Below are 22,358 nucleotides of genomic sequence, written 5' to 3'. Positions count from 1 at the left end.
ACTCAGCCTAAATTAAATTGTTACTTGCAGACTATGTTCTAAGAAGGTGAAAACTGAAGCTCTGAGTGAACAAGCAGCCACTGGGCGAAATCTCTTTCAAGATGCTGTATGCATAAGAGAGCAGCATAATTAGTTCCCCCCCCACAGGCAAAGCTCTACCATGCATGTTTAAACTCGTTTGTTGGTCAAAAGGTGGTGGTTGGTGGCTACTGGTGTGGTTGATGAGTGGCTTCATCGATGATCACATAATCTCATTCTGGATTAATAGCTTTTTGCCTTTTTCACATGAGTGGCAAAAATAAGTACACTGACACAGCAATATAGAGCAGGATACTCAAACTCCAAAGAGCTTTCTTCTGGTTCGCGCAACACTTCCTCACAGACCTTTTGCTTTGTTAGTAAAGTGGTGTATGTAAAGATAACCTCAGTATTAAACATTGAACAGTACCAGTGAGAATAAACACCTAATCACAGTATCAATATATTATGCTTGTAACAGCCAGGAGTGTTGTACATCTTTTGTAAGTCATTTTGTTTTGACAAAAACATTGTGGTCAATGAAGAACTGCACAGGAAAAACTATTTCACATGAAGAGAAAAACACACCATGCGAAGATACTGATTGGTCAAAAAAACGATGTATGAGGCCATGATGTAACCTTATGTGAAATTTGTGCAATTTCAGCGTTTAGCTGATGGTGTTTGAACAAACCACTTGAAGAAAAAGTCTGACTGTGAACAGCTTTGTATAATATATTTAAAAAATTGTTTGCTTTTTTAATGAAATGAAATAAATTTGCATTAAAAGTGTAAATATTTACCGAATAACACTTCATGAGAACAGTCATAAACATTTATGAAGACTCCTTCATGTGTATTGACGTCACATTTTGGTCAGATCAGATCCAATGATCCCCAAAGAAAGTACCAGGCCATAAAAATCAGTAATGCAGACTAAGTGGAGTAGAGCTAAGCTGAGCAGTCCCAGTCCCAGGAAAAGGAGTAACGGTTTTAATAAAAGTGAAAAAAAAATATTTTTTTAATAAAAGTTACTGAGTGCTGAGCAAGGCTGATTTTACTTAATTTGGTTGAGTCTTTTTTTTTTTTTTCCAAATTTCCTGTCAACTTCAAACATTTTTTTTTCAAACTCAAAAACTCGGTAGACCGTCCGAAAACTACAGTGCTTAGCAAGTTTTCCGAGGGAAAACCCCCGCATTGTGTACACTGCTCTACATTTTATCAAGGAAATAAAAAAAAAAACACCTGCCAAAAGTGTCTTCCAAATACATAAATACTTACAAAGACGAAAGTTTCCCAATGTTCAAAGCTTTTAAAGGACATTCAAAGATCACGAGCCATCTCGCAACTACCCAAAATCTGGTTGGCAAGGTTACCAGAGAATATACGTCAAAGATAGTTTGCCGCTAACATGACAAAGATCGTTTAGAATACAGGTGTTACACTCTGATTACATTTCGAACCCTTAACATTTTACCCATACTTAGCATGATTTTAGCCATGCTAACTAATGAGCTTAACCACCAGCTGACTTATTTTGGTTGCTCTTTTTGTGAAAAGGTGTGTAAAGGACTAACACAACACTGTCAATAGACTGCTGTTCACTGATTGGTCATGAGGAAAGGAGAAATTAGGAGATTTTTACTGAGGTAGTGCAGAAAAAAAAGTGAACAAAACTCACGAGCAACTGTAATGATATTTAGAGCCACAGCAAAAGAATAATTTTACTATTTACAGCTCAGCTCTTTGAATTATATGAAGGCAGGTGCACTCTAATTACCAATTCAGCTGTTCAAAAGCATATACATTTTCTCCAAAACATACCGTAAAACAGCTCATGTAATAGTCCTTATAGAAAACAAATAAAACTTTGGCTTATTTACTGGGAAAAATGAACTAATAACAAAGATTTCTGAGCAGATGTTTTTCTTATGGAACTGATAATGGAGGTTCCAGTGAAGATGCTTTTCTTCTCTTTTCCACCGAAACGCCTTGATTTAGGATGGAGGTACAAATTAACCAGAAATGGGAGAAACAGAAAAACTTCACTTCTTCTTTCTTCCCTTTCTTCTCTCACACACTGATCTGAGACTTACTCTGATTTTCTAAATAAAATGTCTAAAGACATATGTCCATTTCTCTGACTGATTCAGCGTATCTCCCTTTATCAAAACAAAACATAATTTTCCTGAACAGCCACCATCAGAATCATCGAATCACACCACAAACTCATCATACAGTCAATATTCTCACTGGAGTAAAATTTTTGGATACTTCACTGAATGGAGAACAAGCTTGCTTTAACCAAAAATTCACCAGACAGACACACACCTGCAGTTTTTGTTTTTGTTATATATAATTTTGAGTGTGTTTTGGTCTAACTTTTAAATATTAAATAATTGATGTTTTGATCAAATACTAAGTATGTGAGGTGCCTTTTTTAACTCTTACTAGAGTAACTTCTTGGACAGCTGCTTTTTAAACTTCAGTAAAAATATGTTGCAGTAGTGCTACTCTCACTTGAGTACAATTTTTGGTTACTCCTGAGAATTAGAATAATATAATAATGTGTTATGATACATGTTTCCACCATAGTACTTTATGTTCTAACATGTTCGGAAAATATTGTGAGTCATTTTGTCTTTTTTTTGTCCAAGGTTGCTCGGCGTGAACAGAGTGGTGATCTACAACACCAGCTGTGGCCCGGATCTTGACCGTCTTCTGCAGAGCTACAGCCAGGAGGGCTTTGTGGAAATAGTTTCCTGGCCAATCGACAAATACATGAACGCATCGCAAGGCTGGCTCTTTTCAGAGTTTGGAGGCGATATTCACTACTTTGGCCAGCTCACCACACTCAACGAGTGCATCTACAGATCTTCCGTCTTATTTAAAGTGTTCAAAATGTCCCTTTGTTTATAGTATGACACTTTTATCAGCTGAAATAGTTAAGTATGTAAACCAGTGAAGACAGGAAGTGATGAATAAAAATGACACCTGACTTCAGTCTTCTTGTGTAACCATATTCACATTGTGCTTAAAGTTGTTTCATCAGAGAGATTCTTTAGCCCGTATTGTGTCTGCAAACTCCATAATAAATTAATAAACTATTCCTAGCCTGTTGGGAGAGCAAGTAAAGCCTGGAGGCCCGCCAGGCTTATAAAACACTGGGGCTCTCTGGTGGAATATACCAGAATGCTCTACGGTGGTTCATGTAGTTTCTTATGTCATGTACCACCTTAGTAAGTTTGAAGTTTCACTAAACCAGTCCTCAGATAAACTGGCATTTTCTGAATATCATGGCAGCACACTCCCTCTCCTGCCTCGTGCCTCCCAAATGAAGGATGACATGTTACTGATGAACATGTTGTTTTAATGGCAAAACAAATTTCTTAAATTAAAATAACCTTTAATTAACTTCATTTGTAACTGCAACAGTTTTTTTTTCCTTTAGTATAAGGTGCTTCAATTTCTCATAATAGTTGTTTGGTGTGAGGTATGTGCACACATTTCATTCATTGTAGCACCAGTGAACCACAGATCTCTTAAAGAAATCTGTGGACAGTTACCTAAATTACTTAAGCCACTTTGTGTGTACAGATGCTAAAATCAAATTGTGTTTCATAAGCTATCAAAATAGTTCTGAAAGGTGACTTAATTTACTTAACATGGAAACATGTTTTAAATCAACAAGACAACCAAATAAAGCTGATTATTTAAAAAAAAACTGATTAAAAATTAAATTGAGCTTATAGATTTCCTAGAAGCTGAAACATTTTAAATACAAACTCTGGAATAACTTCAAGAGCAGAGCAGAAAGTGGGGAAAAGGATGTACATTTTGATCAATATAAATAAGAGATGTCAAACAGGTTAGAAATGATTCTGAAAAATTGCAACATTAGAAAAAATGTAATTCAAATACATATTTTTAAACTTTGATTTCTGTTTTATTTGACCAGTTATGTCTAATGAAAACACAGCATTTAAGATTGCAACATTTACATCTGACCAACAAAAAATATTTGAGTAAAGAAACATGGGACAAATAAAAAGTATGTTTAGTACCTGCCAAAAGATGAATAGTTTACTGGGTTTATTTGGCAAAGTTAAAATGCACCCTTCTGGTTAAATGGAAGAAACAAAAAATAAGATCTAGTCCTGGGGTTTTACTGTTTGAAAACATTTAATTTGTGAAATCCTTCCTTGGAAATTAATATTTTATTCTGTGAGAGGAATAAAACCACACTATTATATGCTTAAATATTTGGACCCTGTTACCAGAGACTACCTCTAGATGTCACCAGCACCTTTATTCTCCGGACCACGAGGTGTTTTTGAGTAGGACATTTACCAAGACGTAACTAAAAATGATCTCATCCATTGAAAACAGAGTTTATTCAAGCAGACTTGCCCTTGAAACATTTTAAGCACGTCGTTGGAATATTTCTGATATGTTATAGAGAGAGCGTGGTTTCCTATGTCGGCTGCTCACTGGCCATCCTCCTCCCAGAGCATTCAGGACAAGGAAGAGGCATGGAGCGACTCTCTTACTGGCTCAGCCTCGTCTGCTTTCACTGTGCAGCTTTAACTGTTCTCAATAAAAGAAATTGAGTTCATTTTTTTTTTTTTTTTTCTAATTTGTTCCTTTTCTGGAGATTTGGACAATAGCTTTAAAAGGTCAGATTGAGCACCGGTTGTATTTTCTCAGCAGGACTAACTGCTGCGATGCATGCTCTCTCTTTCCACCATCTGGCCGGTGGGAGTGGGAGACGGCTCAGCGAAATACCTGGGTCCAGAGTGCACCTGGGTCCAGAGTGTAACCTCTCCTCTTGTCCAGGAAGAGGAAGACGAGCCGTGGCTGCAGTCTCAGCTTCGGGTAAGTTTAATAAAGCAATTTTTACATTTTAAGAATGCTTTTGTTATTTCTGTGGCGCATCATTTATTCTTGTTGTTGTTTATCCTGACCGAGTACTCATGCATAAATTTATTTTGAATTGATTTAGTTGTATAGATAATATGTGCACTTTAGAGTTAAATGCTTAAATTCATGTAAATATCCCGTCCGCCCCCTTATCGATTTTGTCCTTCATTTACTGAAGATTTTAAAAAACTGGTAATCCTGATATCTTATTAGTTACCTTCATTACAGTAAACTAATGCCCATCCTTTATTAAATGGTGACGTAAAAACTATTATATGGCCATTGCATTACCACGCTTCTCTATGTGCTGAACTGATTTTAGTTGATTGTTGTCATAAATGGTGGTGGCGGTGGTGAGGCAGACGCTGGAGACCCAGGTAAAGTGGGTAGGGAATATTTAATGAAAACAAGTCCACAAAAACAGTCAACAGAGTCCGCGGCCAGGCAGCACGGCTGAGCGGAAGCCAGGGCTCAACGCCGGTAGCAACTGGTCATACAGGCGGCTGACAAAAACAAAGGCAGACAACGACTTGCGACGACAAGGACAATCTGACAAGGACCCGACGAGGAACAAAGGACACAGGAAGGACTAAATACACTGAGGGTAATCAGGGGAACAAGACACACCTGGGAACAATCAAGGGGAAGACAGGACAATGAGGAGAACTCAGGACACACAGAAACTCGGAATTAAACACAGAAAAACACAGAACCTGACAATTGTTCACACATCTACAATCAAATCCTTGAAATTTGTTCCAACTTGTACAGTCATGCACTTCTGTGACATATCCTGACATATTGAGGAAGTAATGGCTCATTTTAAAATTCTCACTGGAGTGCTTTCAAAAGCCTTTTAAAAAAATTTCTGAGACAAAGCATTGGGAGAAGGGAACTGAAATTAGAACAGTTCAATACATCAAAACATAAATTGCATGTCCTTAAGCTAACACTTATCTCTGGATTTGAGTCTACATAATAAGGGGAGGGTCCGGAGGGCGCCCGCGGTGCCAAGGAGCACTGGGGGGCTCGGGAGGAGCACTTTCTTCTCTCACACACTGATCTCTGAAACTTACTCTGATTTTCTAAATAAAATGTCTAAAGACAAATGTGCGTTTCTCTGATTGATTGAGCGAACCATTATTTGATGTACTGAGTTTTTACCTTTTGCTATGGAAGTGTTTTCTTATACAAACAATGCCATCAGGATGTGGCCAGCCCAGGTTGTTAAAGCCTAAAAAGCAATTTTCTACCCCTATACGTTAAAGTTTTACTCTCACTTCATTGCACTGGTTAGGTTTCTGTTCTCATTGGCAAAAATCATTATAATTTCTCAGGATCAGCCTGGGTCTTTAGGTTTGTAACCAACTCTTCAGGTCTGTTGAAAGTAAAGGATAGATTGTTGTTTCCACAGCAGCGGTAGGAATAAAAATGTTGTACGATGCAAATTGGAAAAAAATGCTTTTGCAAATAGCCAACCTCTAGGCACTTTTGCATCCCATGTGGGTAGGTTGATTTGGGTCTAGTTCTACTTTCAAATGTTGCAGCTTGCACAGTCTTCAGTAAAGGTTCAAAATCCTCCCTTGAGACGTGTTGGCTGATCTTTTTGGATATTGGTTGCTTTGTTGTGTTCTCACAAGATTTTCAGGTTGCTCAATAAAGTTGACAGCCAAAGTTTTTAGAGGTTGATATGTGGAAATTTTTATTGTACTCTGACATTTTGTTTTTGTCTATAAAAACAAAATGGATGCTTTGCCCTTTTAATTCTTTTCTAAATCCATCACCATCAACAGAGTAGCTTTATTTGACAAAAAAATACAAAGAAAATCTTTCATGTCAAGTGTATTACTACAATTGCATGAAGTTGCAATTATTTGCTCCTTGTTATTTCGTAGAAATCAGTTTCTAGTTTGACATTAAGTGACTTTAAAGAGAAGCCACATTTATTGAATTTTATTGATTTGTAAAAGCAGCAAAATGACAAAGCATTGACAAGTTGGCTCACGGCCCATAACAGTAAGGAGGGGAGACAAAGGTATATATTATAAAGTAGAATCAAAACCCTAAAAGAGACAATACAAATGAGATGTAACTATGTTTAGTGTTTGTATGACTGTGTGTGAATCTGAGTGAATAATCCAGGTGTTTTTCAAACCCATTTCAGGCCCCACAGTACCTTTGTTTTAGGTTTTTGTTGTTCCAGCTCACCTGTGTCAGATTATTGCATCAGGTGCTGCTGAAGGCTGTTAATCATCCATTAATTTTAGTCAGATGTGTGGCAGCAGGGAAGAACATAAATTGTGAGATTGTGATTCCTGAGGAAATGCTGCCACAACCCATTTGCTGTCGGAACAAGTGCAAGGTCAGGCCTCCTTTCTTGTTCTTTCATCATCAACTCTGTAGTGACTTTTGTTCAGTTAGTCTCTTTGCTGATGCTGCTTCCGTCTGTTTTAAGTTGCTGTTTTTAATCCAGTTTAATTATTTTCAGCAAGCATGCTCTCTGCTATCTTTTTCCCACTTTTAAAGGGACAGTATTATGTAAAATTCTATCATGTTTTGGTGCTGTTCCCTCTTCAAAAACGTACCTGGAGTGTGGTCTTGATTCTTTCTTGCATGTTTTAGAAATCCTTCAATCTCTAACGAAAACTATTTAGCTGTGCAAAACACCTGGGTGGAATGAGCACCTCCTTCGAGGCGCAGCGCCTCCTCAGAAATACATTCCAAGTTACTAAACTTTTACAGTAGTGTTTTTCAATCTAGTTTAAAAAACAAAAAAAAAAAACACTAGGTTGAGGTTTATCCAAACCCTAGCAAATGATTTGGAGGAAGTAAAGGAACGAGGCCTACATTTGTTGTACTTGTCATACAAAGTTCAAAACACTTTATCTTCCCATCCTTACATGGCTAATTAAATTAGGTAACTTAGGAGTGGAGGACAAAAAACATGATTTGCAGCAAAGAAAAAAGGTTGTATTCTTACAGCTGCAGTAGATAACTTTTATCAATTTGTTTTGTTCGAGTTAAACACGTCTTTTTTTTTTTTGTTTGTTAAAACTGTCACTATTTGTAATATGAGACGAGCTTCTCTCCTCTGTGGTCATTGCCTTCTTCTTTAGTTTATCTCATGTTAATGATCTGCTTCCTGTTTTTATTGTATTCTCTCACTCATGCTATTCACCTGCACTACCCTCAGGTGAAACACTTCACCATGCATTTCACCTGACATGCCCTCAAAAAGCTTGTATCTTTTCATTGTTCAGGGCAGATGTTAAGAAGCAAACCGGTTGTCTGTAACGTCTGAATCCTAGAGTGTGTGTGTGAATGATCCTTTTTCTGAGAAATGTTTACCTTGTGGGATTCTCTGTTTTCCTAACCCGATTCGCATCTAGTTCTTCACTCCGTTCTTTGTTCTGTTTTTCCTATTCTTGAGTTTTGTAAATATGAATACATTTCTCAATGTTATTTTATTAATTTACCAACATTTTGTATGAACTATTAATTTTTTAATTGCTATGTATATTAGATTTGTCACCTGTCATACATGTGAACAATTTCTACTTTGTGTGTTTTAATGATGAAGAGTAATTGGGTGTAAAGGTATTGGGAATCCTAAACAATAAATGTATGCGTACACTGCACAATGGTGACAGGACAGAAGTGAGCATATGTGTATTTTGTTGCTTATACGGGAAGTTGATGTAGGGGAGTAAAATGTAGACTAAGGTAACACCGGAATAGTCCAGGACAAGGTCATGCTGGACAATAAAATTAAAAGTGCTGGTACTGCATACTGGTGCATGTGGGCCTACTTACAGCACTGGTGAAAGTAAACTTCAGTCACACGATGCTCAATGTCTGCCAAAGGAAACGGTAATGGTTCAAAGATTTTGATTGCCCATATTGTTCAGCTCTTTAAGTGCAGTGTTTCTGAACTGATTATGTGTAGAAGTGACTCTGAAGCTAATGGTTTTGTTGGCTAGCAGACGGTGTGTTCACTGTCTGCCAGCTCATTCAACGAGCTGGGGTTGAACGCTCCGAGCTCGGTGGGCAGCCGCAGACTTTTGCACTTCACTCTTTGCTTTTGTGGTGAGATTCAGCTGTCACTAACAGTGTCTATGTAGCTGTTGTCTTTTAGCACCTCAATAGTGTCCATAAGCAACTCCTCAGAACAGTCTCTCATTAAAGATTTTATACTTTATAGCATTTTTGACAAAGCAAATGATCACTTTCTTTTCCTGGGGTGCTATAGTGGAGTGAAAGCCAGCTAGCTCTGTGATGCATCTAGATGTGGTTGCATTCAGTTTTGTTGAATGGACTGGGGGCAACCTGCACGTCTGCAGGTTGTTGTCATAAACAGAAATTCTTGGAGCTTAATCTAAATGGTCTCTGAATTTATCCTGATGGCCCATTTTAAAACTAGAAATTCTGGTTTTTGTAGTCTGAGCTGACCAGCATATCTGGTTTTATAACTGAGTTTTTTGACTGCTTCAAAGTCAATGCTAGTGTGCCTAAGTAGCACAACTTCTGCTTAAACGTGTTAAACTTACTCGGCTTGAGTTTTACACCAAAGTAACTTAGTCTCTGGAGAACTTTTCCCACCTCATCCTCCAAGTGATCTCTTGGAGGATCACTTGGACGTCTAAACGTTTTGCTATAGACTGAGAGTCATCCAGATAAGGAATGCAGGTTTTATATGCAGTCCCTCATACAGGGCTGAATTGCTGCAGGGGTATTCCTGAGTTCAAAGGGGACGGAAATCTTCTCGTACAATCCTAAGGGAGTCGCTGACATCAACTCATGGTGGTACGATTGTGTCTGCTATTATCATCTTAGTTTGCCCAGCGTTTAAAAACACAGAAACAGAATGATGAGGACATGGACATACAACTAATTGAGTTTATTTACTGGTCCGCAGGAATGTTTTCTTACGTTCTGTGGATGAGGGGAAACTGATGGGTTACAAGCGGGTTCCAGTGATTAGGTCTGGTCTGGCTCAGCCTCATACAAGTAGCAATCAAGTGGACTGGGGGCAGCTGGGTTCCTGCCTGCACCTTCAGAAATCCTCAAACAAAGCAGGGCAAGTTCTGATATTGTTTTAGTCACATCTTACAGCAAAACCTTTGTATACAGAGAGCTTCTATCATAAAGATATCACTGTCCAGTAGTATCAGTCAGGAGAATGATGCAAACAATTTCCAACACTTCAGATGTGCCATGGAACAGCAAAGAATGGCATCAAGAAGTGGAGAAACTTGTGCAACACTGCCAATACTTCCCTCCACGATGGATTAAAATCTGTAAACTGGTGTGTAAAGAATTATGTACAAGCGATATCCCTGAAATCTGACAGATTTGGAGCATTTTTAAAAAGAGCATTGGGAAATCATTGCCACTGCCCACTTCAAGAGGAAGACAATGTTGTCTTTCAAAAGGTCTTTTGCACTTGAATCATAAAAACAACTTTGGGAATATTTGTTCAACAACTTACTTTGCTCTTCCTCCCACCCACTTTTCTTCCTCCATTGGTGACAAACAAATTCCTGTAGCAGCTCATCGTGTCACAGTCTGTTTGTCTCAGATCTTGAGTGAAGAGTATCATCTTCTTCAGCACAAGACTGTTGGACCAAACTGTAAGTTTGCTTGGTTTTAGGTTGTAATCTTAAACAAATGCTTTTTGTTTTATTCTGTTTTCTGAATCAAGGTGAACATGTTTTCTTTTCATTTTAACACATTGCTTTTTTTATTCTGAAGAGGTCTGCAGAGGATTACTAGAATATAGATTGACTTCAATAATTGTGGGTATATTTTTTCTTCATGAAGCTGATTAATGTTTCTAATATCTTGAAGCTTTCACCATAAAACTCAGAAAACGTTTTGTTGACTCTGTTGAAATGGGTTTGATTCAGTTTAAGTTACACCTTGATGGAGTATAAAATAGATGTTTTAGAGGTCTATTACATGGTTTCTTAAAAATATACTGGACATGCTGAAAGTTAATGATAGTTTTAAATAAAAATAGAACATAATTTGAGTTAATGACTCTGAGTTAAAAAAGTAGAGTCCTGGAAACAACAATTGAGAACAGAATGCTGCAGAACTGCATTAACTACAGAGCAGGAGGAACATGTTTTCAACTGAAATGTTTCCTTGTTGGCACTAACTCTCTAACCACAAGATTTATGATGCACAAAAAGCCTCTGATTGTGATCAAAGAACCAGAAAGTCAACTTTATAACCAGGTTATTATTGGAGAATTGTGAGGCGAAAAAACTCTCAAATATATATAAATATAAACCACAGAGACGAGTTCTTACTGCCAGCCACGACGGGTCGGGAGTGTTAGGTAATTTCCTCGAACCTACAATAAAATAACCACAGACAACGTATATGAATTAAATATGGTCAGGCTTCTGCAGAAGGAGAAATCCCGATCAACAGCCCCTCCGGGCTGGTCAAAAGAGAGTTCTGATCTGCTTTCACGTGAGCTCCCTCTTTATTGTCAAAGCATCAAACAACAGAGGTCGTAAAACATTTAACACAAACAGACCAACAACTCAGTTCCAGGTGTGATATCTAATTTACAATCTGAGCCCAGTTCAGCTCTGGGTCAAACTGTCACCTAAGACCGGGTAGATAAACACCAGAGAAAAACTTTAGGGTCTGAGAACCATAAAGTTTTACTATCTCGCATGAAGACAGTCGTAACCTCCAGGTCAGTTTATACTAAATCACAATAATACTTTAGACTGAATATAAACTAAAGTAACAACAAAATGATAATGTTAAAAAATATCTAACAGGGAGATTTATTTACACTCTACCACGGATTAAACATTGTTTCTCAAAGTCTCAAACAAAATCTTCAGAAAATCTCCAAAAAATCTCAACCGTTCTTTGTCTACAGACATTCTTATAGCTTCCAATGACGTCGGTTTTGCGTCAAGATTCTGGCTCCCCATTGACTGACTGTGTGTCTGTCTGTCGGTGACCATATTTTCTGGTGATGTTGAGCCTTTAATTTAGAGTACATTATATTAATTGCATAACAAACCTTTAGACAGTGTCAGCCTTTTGCCCTATGGAATTTAGCATTTAGTTATTAGCAAATGTTTTGTTCTAAAGCTATAAAAAATTAAATGAGTAAATTTGAGTTTGAAATTTTGAACATGGATGATTTTTTTTTTCTTGATGTTGAACTGTTATTGTGGAGTAGGTATTTCCTATTTAATCACACTTGCAATGTGCTTAATTTGTAGATTTGATTATGGTCAAGTCTAGCTATTAAACAATGCATCCAGCTCACCTCAGTATTTCTAAGGAAACTTAGCAAATTGCATCAAGTCATTGACTTGCAGCTAAAGTGGGAGAAATGTGATCTTCTTAATGTTCATCAAAACTCTTACTGTTGTCTGTTGCCAGAAAAGCTTTTAAATATGTTTTATGGCTTTTCTGCTGTGAAAGACTTGCAGTCATCCAGCCTTGAAATAACAAATGCTGGAAACATGGTGGGAAGTGCTGCTTTGTTGGCACTTCCCACCATGCTGTTACCACTGGATGGACGTTATCCATTTCAGTCTGTTTCTGTGTCTCAGTATATCCTTTATACTTCTCTCTCCTTCTAATGTAGCTTGTTGTTCATCTCCACCTCCATCAGGAACACAATCAGCTTTCAGAATCACACCCTTGAAATAGTACACCACTCCAATCTATATGGAACCCAATCTTGTTCCATCAGGTAATTATCCGCATATGTTTACATACACCTAATAATAAAAGGGCTTAAAAATCTCAATGTTGAACATCAAGTGACTTTTACAACTTTAGGTCATTTTGCAGAATCCCAGAATGAATTTTTCCTTAAACGGGCTGAACATAAAATTGACTTTTGAGTTTTACCTCATGTCATAAAGCTATTGTCTCATCAAAAACACATCTGGAGTGTTGCTTTGATTCTTTCATGCGTGTTTAGGAAATCCTTTAATCTACATGGCAACCATTCAGCTGTGTGAAGTGCCTGGGTTGACCAAGTGCCACCTTCAGACCCAACTCCCCCTCAGAGCTGCAGTTTCTGAGCTACGTAGCTTCAGAGCAGCCCTCCCCCACCGAGCTCCTTCAGACTAGCTAGCAGCAATTGGCAAACACCTTGTATAATGAGCTCTGATGCAGAGCTTGTATAATGATGCAGAGCTCATTATACAAGCTACTTCACAGTCCAACTCATTTTCATCACAACTGAAGGTAACTGTACAATTAAGTAACAGTTACTTAATTGTGCTATAAAATGGCCTAGAAAATGCACAATACTGCCTAATTTAACAATTATTTTGACTTTAATTGGTAGACTTGCATACAAACCATTTGGGTCAGATATACAAAATATTATTTCACAAGCTTCTCTTACATTTACATTAGAGGCTGAGCATTAGTATGCCGTTAAGTGTGTTTGCTGGTCATTTGCTATATCTACTTAGTAACATACACACACACAAAATCTACTGACTCCCAACAGACTGAACCTTCAGCATTATCAAGATGGAAATGTAAATAATAGAAATATAGTGGCGTTTATTTCCTGACAAAACATGCTTTATTTGTTTGAAATGTTTTTGTCGGAAACCAACTCCATGACGTATATTGTTCCATACTGAGGTAAATGTATGTGTAACTGCAACGTTGAAGCATGAAATGTGTGTTTTAAAAAAAACACAATTCTTTATAAAAATGCATAAAAGTGTGCAAATACCAGCATTCATGTAAACGCTTAAGTTTGTTGGGAGCTGTGGTAGTTGGAGTCTAACATCTACTGGGAGAAAAGGTCTACATAATCGAAAAACAAAAAAAACAGGGTTTCATATTTTCCTGGATAAGTGACTAATTAACTGAGTAAACTGCCACTCTGCCAGTCTCAGAATTAGATTTTCTTGAAACCTTGCGTGCCGTCCTTTTCAGCAGGGGGAGAAACGCATTCAGCTTTCTTACAGGTCAAGATTTGTTTTGTTGTCATTCATGCATTGCCCACGTGTTAAATCTAAATGAGTTTGTTTCTTGTGGCTGCAAATGTTTTCATCTTCAAGGAGCAAAAGCTCTTTGAAGATGTAGTATACGTGTGAGAGCTGCATGACTTGTATTTTACTTTCCTTCACAGTAAGATAAGCATCGTGTTGCCAGTTTAAGAAGGTTTATTGGGCCAAAGGTGTTGGTTGTTTACGGGTATGAGATGGGTGGAACATCTGAAAGTTGTAAGTTTTGTTTTAAATGTTGAGTGAGATTCTCTTGCATTAAACTAGTTGTGATGATTATCATGAAGTACACAGGGCTTGCTTGTGCTACGCTCAGCACCCCACTTCCTGTCAGTTCCTGTCAGTTCCTGTCAGACTTGTACAGTTGTAGACAGTGCAATGCAAATCAGGCCATTTGCATTGCCTTCATCAGTGAAAGGCTGCTTCACATGCAGCTGTCCTGCATAACAAAAATGTTAGCTTTATTTTTATGTTCATTTGAGGAAAAAAATAATAGATAGTGGACATGGAAAAAGTCCCATGCATGGGCATTGGAGGTTGCAATTGCCTGTTTCATCCATCTTCATTTGCCTGTCACATTTCATCAACAGGAAATGAGTTTAACATCACTGTAAGTGGTGATGGTTATTTGCTTAGAGGGAAATGATCATACAGTCTGAAGGTTTGGAGGAATGTTGGTCTGAAACAAACAGGATGCCAGAGACATAAGCATGCAGTCATGTTAAGAGTAGTTGCATTGAAAACCAGCTCAAATTAAGAACTGTGGCCAACATGCATTTATTTTTATGTCTATAAAATACAAAACATGTAGTGTTTTATTCACTTTGCTAAAATATGTAATAATAGAATAAAGTTGTGTTAACTTTATTCCATTATTCTTAATGATTATTTTTTTCATGTGCAAAAACACTCATTAATTATTGGCAGGCCAAGGAAACCTCTTGTTTGCTCCCCTCTTTCCTCCGTTTCTCTGAGCGCCTCAAAAGTGCTGCTGCAGTATGAATTAAACATCAGCAGGAAACATTCATAATCACTTAGTGCTCTTCTCTCTATATTTGTGTGCAGCACGACTAATTGTGCTGCACACGGTCACTCAACGCATTTACCTACCAGGTCTGAATGACACATTTAGAGCAGGACGCTCTAAATGTCCTGCTTTCACTGAGTGATCGGATGTCGGGACTGAACAGGATCCCAGACCCTGCGATGCATCCTGTCTGACTTGTTATGTTATACTAATAATGAGCATGCAGAAATAACCTCTACTTTATGTACCAGCGGGAATAAACACCGTAATGCTAGTATCAAAAATTTGATTACTAGGGTCACCCTGGGTGTTTTTTTACCTCCTTTGGTAAGTTTGTTTTATTATTTCATTGTTCCAAATTATGTTGGTCTGCTAAGTTGCAAAGGGTTGCAGAATTCATGTGAAGTGATGTTTTATATGTTTGAGCTCATGTCTAAACATTTGGTTTTCTGGTGGAACCCTGGAATCCTAAAAATTAGTATAAAAATATTATTAATTTATGGTTGAGCTATTCTAGTTAGTTATATGCTCTGGTAAATACTATAGAGATTATATGGTAATCATATATCAACTTGTTTTTTTGATATTTATTTTCTTATGAACCTGACACTTGAGAAATTAAATTTGACCCAGTTACAAACGCTTTTACCGTAAACTTGAAATAACAGTGCGGAACTGGATCCAATTTTCTGCAGTGAAACAAAAACGCGTGGTTCTAAAGAAGACCCGTGTAAATTTGAGACACATCAAGTTACAAACTGGAACAATTAAGTTTTATAATTTGATTCACGTGAAACCTGGATCATAACAGGAACCATACATTTAAATTATCATCTGCACATGTTTAGATGTTGTCTTTAGAACATGCATATGAAAGTTTTTCTTTAAAGTGTAAACATCAAGGGCTCAGGATTATATCCTTGTGGAACAACTCTTGATGATCTCATGGACGACATTTTGTGGTCTTGCAAATGGACAACTTGTGGTCTATATGTATTTGCATAAGGGGTAAGATGCTCCAACAACGTCTCCATTTAGCAGCTATCAATATTTCTCTAACGATGCCTGTCCTGGTCGAGGAATAAGCTCTGATGCAACTCTGCGTTAGATGTGAATAATATGAACTGCTACTCAGATGAGTTGCAAAAGTTGATTGGAGAGATAACGTCTTTCTTGGGTTGTACCACTTCTGCTCATACCAAAGCGATAGAGAAGTTGATGGTGACTTCTGCTCTGAAACAAAATGAATCTTTCTAATCTGTGCCACAGCTGATTAGAAAAGGAAGATATTTTGCTTTTTTTAATCTATCGTTTAGGTTTTTATTTTTAATCATTATACTGATAATTTTAAAAAGTCCAACATTTTGTGGTTGTACTGACACCAGGAATGTCATTTGATGTGACGGTACTGATTAGATTTACCAACATTTTCTTCACCTTCCTCTGAGTGATAATGGCCAAACCACTGTACTTCATAATTAGCATTTTGGTTGCATGTCTGTTAGCAGAAAATGGAGTCCAAGTTGTTCAAACCATTCCACATATGTTATTTGCAAGCAGTTCTTCCAACCCAGAAATGGAATTAGATCAGAGGATATTTATCTAGCAACCCTGAACAGATGCACCTAGTTTACACAAGTTACCTCAAGACGAGATTCTTTTTCTTCTTCTGCTCTTTCCTTTGGTTTATTTTGTTATTTCCTTTTAATTCTTGTAAAACACTTTTGTTTTGTCTTGTTGCTGAAAATGTGCTATATAAATAAAATTACCTTTAAGGCCTGATTTATGTAACAGATTCAGAGTGGCCCTGATGTTTTTTTTTTTTCTCTCTTCCTTTGATTCCAGGTTCTGCCTGAGGCCAGGAATCCATTTCACCATGTCAAAACACATCAGAAACACATTCCTTGTCCTCGCCCTCATCACCATAGGTGTAATCATACTCTTTGCTAGCAATAGATCACCCAGCTTAGACCAGAAACCTGTTGTCCCAGAGGTTAGTCCGCAATCAGTCTCCAATCAGAGCATCACTCCCCTGAAAAACACCAAGCACTTCTTAGTCTCGGCCTTCATGGATCAGAGAATACAGGGCTTTGACATTCGCCTCATTGGGATTTTTCGGAAAGACTCCATGCAGGAGCTCCACTGCTTCATCTACTGTGCCGGCTACCCAAGTGAAACCACTCCAGCGCACATTTTGCAACACTCAGAGAACTTTGGGTTTCCATTCGTCACCACAGATGTCATGTGCCCGATTCCTAAAAACTGCAGTGCCACACATGTCACTCTTCTGACAAAGCCCAGCCCTGAGACGGGAACCAAATACGACTGGCTTCCCATAAGGAACAAGAAAACTAATGGAGGAAAGGAGGAAAAGATGGATTTCACTGTGTGCATCTCCAGTCTGTTTGGGGACTACAACAATGTGCTGCAGTTTGCACAGACTCTAGAGATGTACAGGTCAGTAATACTAAACTTCACTCGTGGGGAAACCTCAGATTTATAATGGGTAAATTGAACTCATATCTATCGATCAATATTCTGATTGATTTAGAAAAGCACACAATTATCAAATTTCAATAATCAAATTTTGACACGTTCAAGACTTCTCTTTCTACCCACAGATCAATTCCACCTAAAATAATTCTGGATTTCAACTTGTAGTTAACATCTAAAACCAATTCATAATGTCAGGAAATCTTTCATTTTTAAACCTAATTTCTACTAGATCTCCATGAACCATTTAGACGTTGAATAGATTTATTTTCAACTCTGTTCCGCTGCAATAGGAGTCTAATTTTTGCAGTAAATAGGTAGATATTTACCTATGGCAAATATTAATAAAAATTGTACTTTAGATAAAATTATCAAGTTGGAGCACCACCAGAAAGTATTAATAATATCCAAATAGTTCTGTCTCAGTTAGCGTCTATATAAATATTTGCTTGATGAAGTTTCGGTTTTAAAATAACGCCAGGATATTGGACTTCATGTATTGTTTTAACAGGAGGATACGACACGAGTATGGAATAAATACAAACTTCAATCAACAAACTCGCTGAGCTACTAAAACTTAACTAACTCCTGAGGAAAATAAAACGTCAATTAAAATAAAATTACAAAAAGTTTTGTGAAGTGCATATTTCAGAGCCTGAGGTCCAGACAAAAGTCAGGGAGCAAAAACAATCTTTGATACATTTGCAGACGGAGAGTAAAAATCCACTGCATTAGGCGAAACGCATTCTGCTCTAACGAACTCAGAGTTGCATAGTTGCTTCATTCACCTCTCTCTGCTAACAGAGGCAGAGACTCAATCTTCAAAGACCAAACAAAGGAAAACAGATGGAACGGTTCAACTTTACATGCTCATTCACTATCAAGTCTACAGGATGTGAAAATTAAACACTTTCTCCATGCAGGGAAGGCCACGGGAAAAACAGCAAGTTCCCAGATAAAATTGACAAAAACTTGGTCAAAGTTTAATTGAGTTGGAAAATGTATAAAAATGATTTTTTTTAAATAAATTTATTGGTACTTTTATAATTACTTATGTGAATACTTATACTTAATTGTCATAATATATTATGTTAGTATTCCTTTAATTGTTTTAAACTTTTATAACGTATTCAGTTCTGCTCCAGGACAAGAGATTTTAAAGACACTGTCTTTTTAAAATAAAAAATATTCAGCAAACACCAGGAAAACATACAGTGTTGTAGTTTATTCAAGCATTTGAAAAAAATATACTTTGTGCATTTTTTCTTCAAAATTGTGTGCTTTATCCATAGGATCCGTTTTGTTTCTAGTAAGAGTCATTGTGGGCTCCGGTCCTACAACAAATTCAATAGTTTTCAACAGCTACGTGTAGCTAACACTGGCTAGCTTGTGATATGGTGGATCCTCTTAGCTCTGGTTTGCACAACATCAGGTGGCAGGTGGCCAGACTCGATGAAGCTGCGTTTCACAAATCTCAGGCAGCCAGTGTCGGGTTGTCGATGGCAATCATGGGGACTCAGTAATTGAAAGCTTCCTGCTGCAGATTTGAGTAAAACTTAGATCAAGGTCTATTCATTCAGCCAGGAGTGGAGGTACTGGATTCACAAACAACAACTTGTACATTGATTTGTCTTAAATTAAGTGTGCAGATTGCCTTCCTACTGCAGGAAAGAAACGCCGAGCGATTGCAACGTTGAAAAACCATTTAGCACTTCAGCCTGCTTTACCTGCAGTGTCAAAATGTTTAGTAGGTGATTTTATTTTGTTTTTTTTTTTTTTTTTTTGTCCAAGGTTGCTCGGCGTGAACAGAGTGGTGATCTACAACACCAGCTGTGGCCCGGATCTTGACCGTCTTCTGCAGAGCTACAGCCAGGAGGGCTTTGTGGAAATAGTTTCCTGGCCAATCGACAAATACATGAATCCATCGCGAGGCTGGCTCTTTTCAGAGTCTGGAGGCGATATTCACTACTTTGGCCAGCTCACCACACTCAACGAGTGCATCTACAGATCCATGGAGCGTTCCCGCTACGTCCTGCTAAACGATATAGATGAGATCATCATGCCGTATCAACATGACAACCTGAAGTCTCTGATGGACGAGCTGCAGAAGCAGCATTCAGACGTAGGTTGTTTGTCACTGCATTATGCTTGTATTTCCAGATATGTTTCCCATCTTTTTATTAAAGCATATTCACATTTTTTTAGGTGGGGGTGTTCCTGATTGAGAACCACATCTTTCCCAAGAATCACTTTGAACCAAGTAGGAGGTTTCACCTTCCTCAGTGGATTGGGGTGCCTGGAGTAAATATTCTGGAACATGTTTACAGAGAAGACCCTGACCAAGCGATTTACCATCCACGCAAGTTGATCGTTCAGCCAAGGTAGGCTGAGAAATGCATTCAGTCTTAATTTATATTTAAATTAAATTGGTAAAGTCCAAATTTATATATATATATATGGGTGTTTTTTTTTTTGTTGTTTGTTTGTTTTTTTAAGTGCAATGAAACACTTCTGACCATAGCAGGATGTTGTACACTGGTTCTCAAATGTTTTTGTAACCTGTGCCACCTCAGTAAATACAATGTTTTATTTCCTTGTTTACATTTTTAAAATGGTACAACAGAAATCTTTTTTCTTTTTTTTAAGTTTCAGAAGAAGCTCAAGGACTGAACCCTGATTTTTTTTTGTGTGCTTTTTTCCACCAATAGTATAACCCTATTCTAGTATTATTACTTTGTTCTCATAGGCTACTTTTGTACTGGCTTGGAACAGCCAGCCTTAATCTGAACTCTGCTGCCAACTAGTGGCTGGAGGCTCACTTACCAGTCAAACATGCATAAAGATAATAGTGAAGTCTGGTTTCTCATGCCTCATGAGAAGTACTGATTTAAAGTGTGTTTTACAATGCTGTGTGCATGACCAACATCTCACTCTTGTGTACCAGGATGGTGGAGCAGACATCAGTGCATGAAGTGCTTCGATTCTTTGGGAAGAAGTACAACGTCCCGATGGACGTTTGTCGGATCATTCACGTCCGTGTTGCCCTACGGAAATCACTGAAACTGGAGGAGCTCAATGTGGACAAGCGGCTGTGGTATTTTCAGGAGAAATTGATTCCCAACGTGGACAAAGTGTTGGAAAATTTGGGGTTTCTATAATGAAAATTGAAGGACGGGGTCGGAAGAAGGTTCCTAGTTTGCAGCTGAAAGCTGACAGTGAATGTATGCCATCAGAGGGAGCTTGTTTAGTACTTTTTTTTTTTAGATTTATAGAACACACACACACACACATCAGTTTTGCAATGTAATTATGTGGTGTATAAAAAAGGTTTTTCACAGGTTGTTAAAATATTTATGTACTGTACATGTAACACAGGAGTACACTCATGCCTTTTATGTTATACTTATTTGTAGCAGGAATTCATAACAGCAAAAGCTGATTCTTTCCTATAGATATATTGATATAGATATAAATACATATAGCTACATATATAGATATAAATATATACAGATAGATCTATATATGTATAGATATAAATATGACTCAGGTATTTTTAAGTTGTTTCATCAACTGGAATTATGTTTGCATGTGAAGGTATTTTATCAATGCTAGTAACAGCATTTTATTCCCAGAAACCTGAGAAATGTATTGTGGATGAAAGTTCACACAGGGTTCTTTATACCTTTCCTGCCTCAGGGAACCATTTATGGGAGATCTAACAAACCTTTTAACCCTCCTGTTAGTTTCTGAGGTACAGCTCTAATATTCGTGGGTCAGTTTGACCCGGGGAGTGTTTTATCATGCAATAGTGTCAAAAACCAAACAAATTCTTTGTTTCTGATTATTAACTCCCACTTCAATCAATATTTGTGCTATGATGTTTTGTTTTTTTATTACTATTTCTCACAAAAAAGGAGCAATGATGACAATTTACTAATTTGGACATAAAAAATAGAATTTATGTTTTTTATGACCACTGAAAAAAAAAACCTACACACAAAAAAACTATAGTTTTCTTGAAATTAATGTTTTGTTAATAGTTTTTTTTTTCTAAGAACTTTGTAATTGAACTTGAGACATACATACTGTTCTGGGTCAAATTGACCTGCTGATTAAAATCAAGACGAACGACTCATGCAGAAACTATTTGCATGAGTTTCTGCATGAGTGGAGTTTGAAAAGATTCCTGTTTTAAGTTGCACGAACACCTGTTTTCTCACAGGTTCCTAGTGAAGCAAAGAGAATAGTGAGAAAGTGGGCTTGCTTGTGTGTGTGGGTGGTGTCTGAAATCTGGTTCATAGCTGCAAGGAAACTTACAGAATTTGACTTTTTTTCTTTTCTTTTCTTTTTTACCCTTCAACTTGACTGCTGGGTCAAATTGACCAGAACGGTGTCTATGCAAAAAGTAAACACAGGGGAGGCTTGCAAATGTGTGAAATGAATCAATTTTCAATTTATATGTAGAGTGCATCTATTAAGACAAATTAAAAACTACTTCTATTTAAAAAAAATAAAAATAAAAAATTGACCTGCAACATAACAGGAGGATTAATGCTGCCATTTACGTTCAAACACTTTAGATGTGACTGTCTCTTACTTTGCCTGCGATTTCTGAGATTGTGTGTCAGGGAGTAAATATCACCGCGGCTCATGTGGGAGTATGAGCAAGCACAAGATGAGCTGCAGTAACTGCACTGATTCTGTGTACTTGATTTTGTTTCGGGAGGATTTGGGGGCGGAGGGTTTTATGTTTCATGTACTTTACAAATATGCAAAAAATAAATAAATAAATAACTTTTTATAAGTTTCATACTGATGTTTTACAACTGCAAAGTTTAGAATAGTTTTTTTTTTCATCCATTTTGGCATCAGCTTATTCT

General features: G+C 37.4%; 1 protein-coding gene across 1 annotated transcript; it reads left to right on the top strand.

The window, feature by feature from the left end:
• Positions 1-4,861: 4,861 nt before the first annotated feature.
• Positions 4,862-22,288, top strand: LOC129365466 (uncharacterized). The gene is made up of 5 exons (XM_055038680.1): positions 4,862-4,893; positions 16,831-17,442; positions 19,270-19,600; positions 19,684-19,859; positions 20,423-22,288. Exons 2-5 carry the CDS (start codon positions 16,862-16,864, stop codon positions 20,634-20,636), a joined length of 1,302 nt encoding a protein of 433 aa, XP_054894655.1. The 5' UTR covers positions 4,862-4,893; positions 16,831-16,861; the 3' UTR covers positions 20,637-22,288.
• Positions 22,289-22,358: the final 70 nt, after the last annotated feature.

The sequence above is a fragment of the Poeciliopsis prolifica genome, unplaced genomic scaffold (genome assembly GCF_027474105.1).
Source record: "Poeciliopsis prolifica strain line A6 unplaced genomic scaffold, Auburn_PproV2 SCAFFOLD013, whole genome shotgun sequence".
Classification (NCBI taxonomy): domain Eukaryota; kingdom Metazoa; phylum Chordata; class Actinopteri; order Cyprinodontiformes; family Poeciliidae; genus Poeciliopsis; species Poeciliopsis prolifica.
This window is presented reverse-complemented; position numbering and strand designations above follow the sequence as displayed.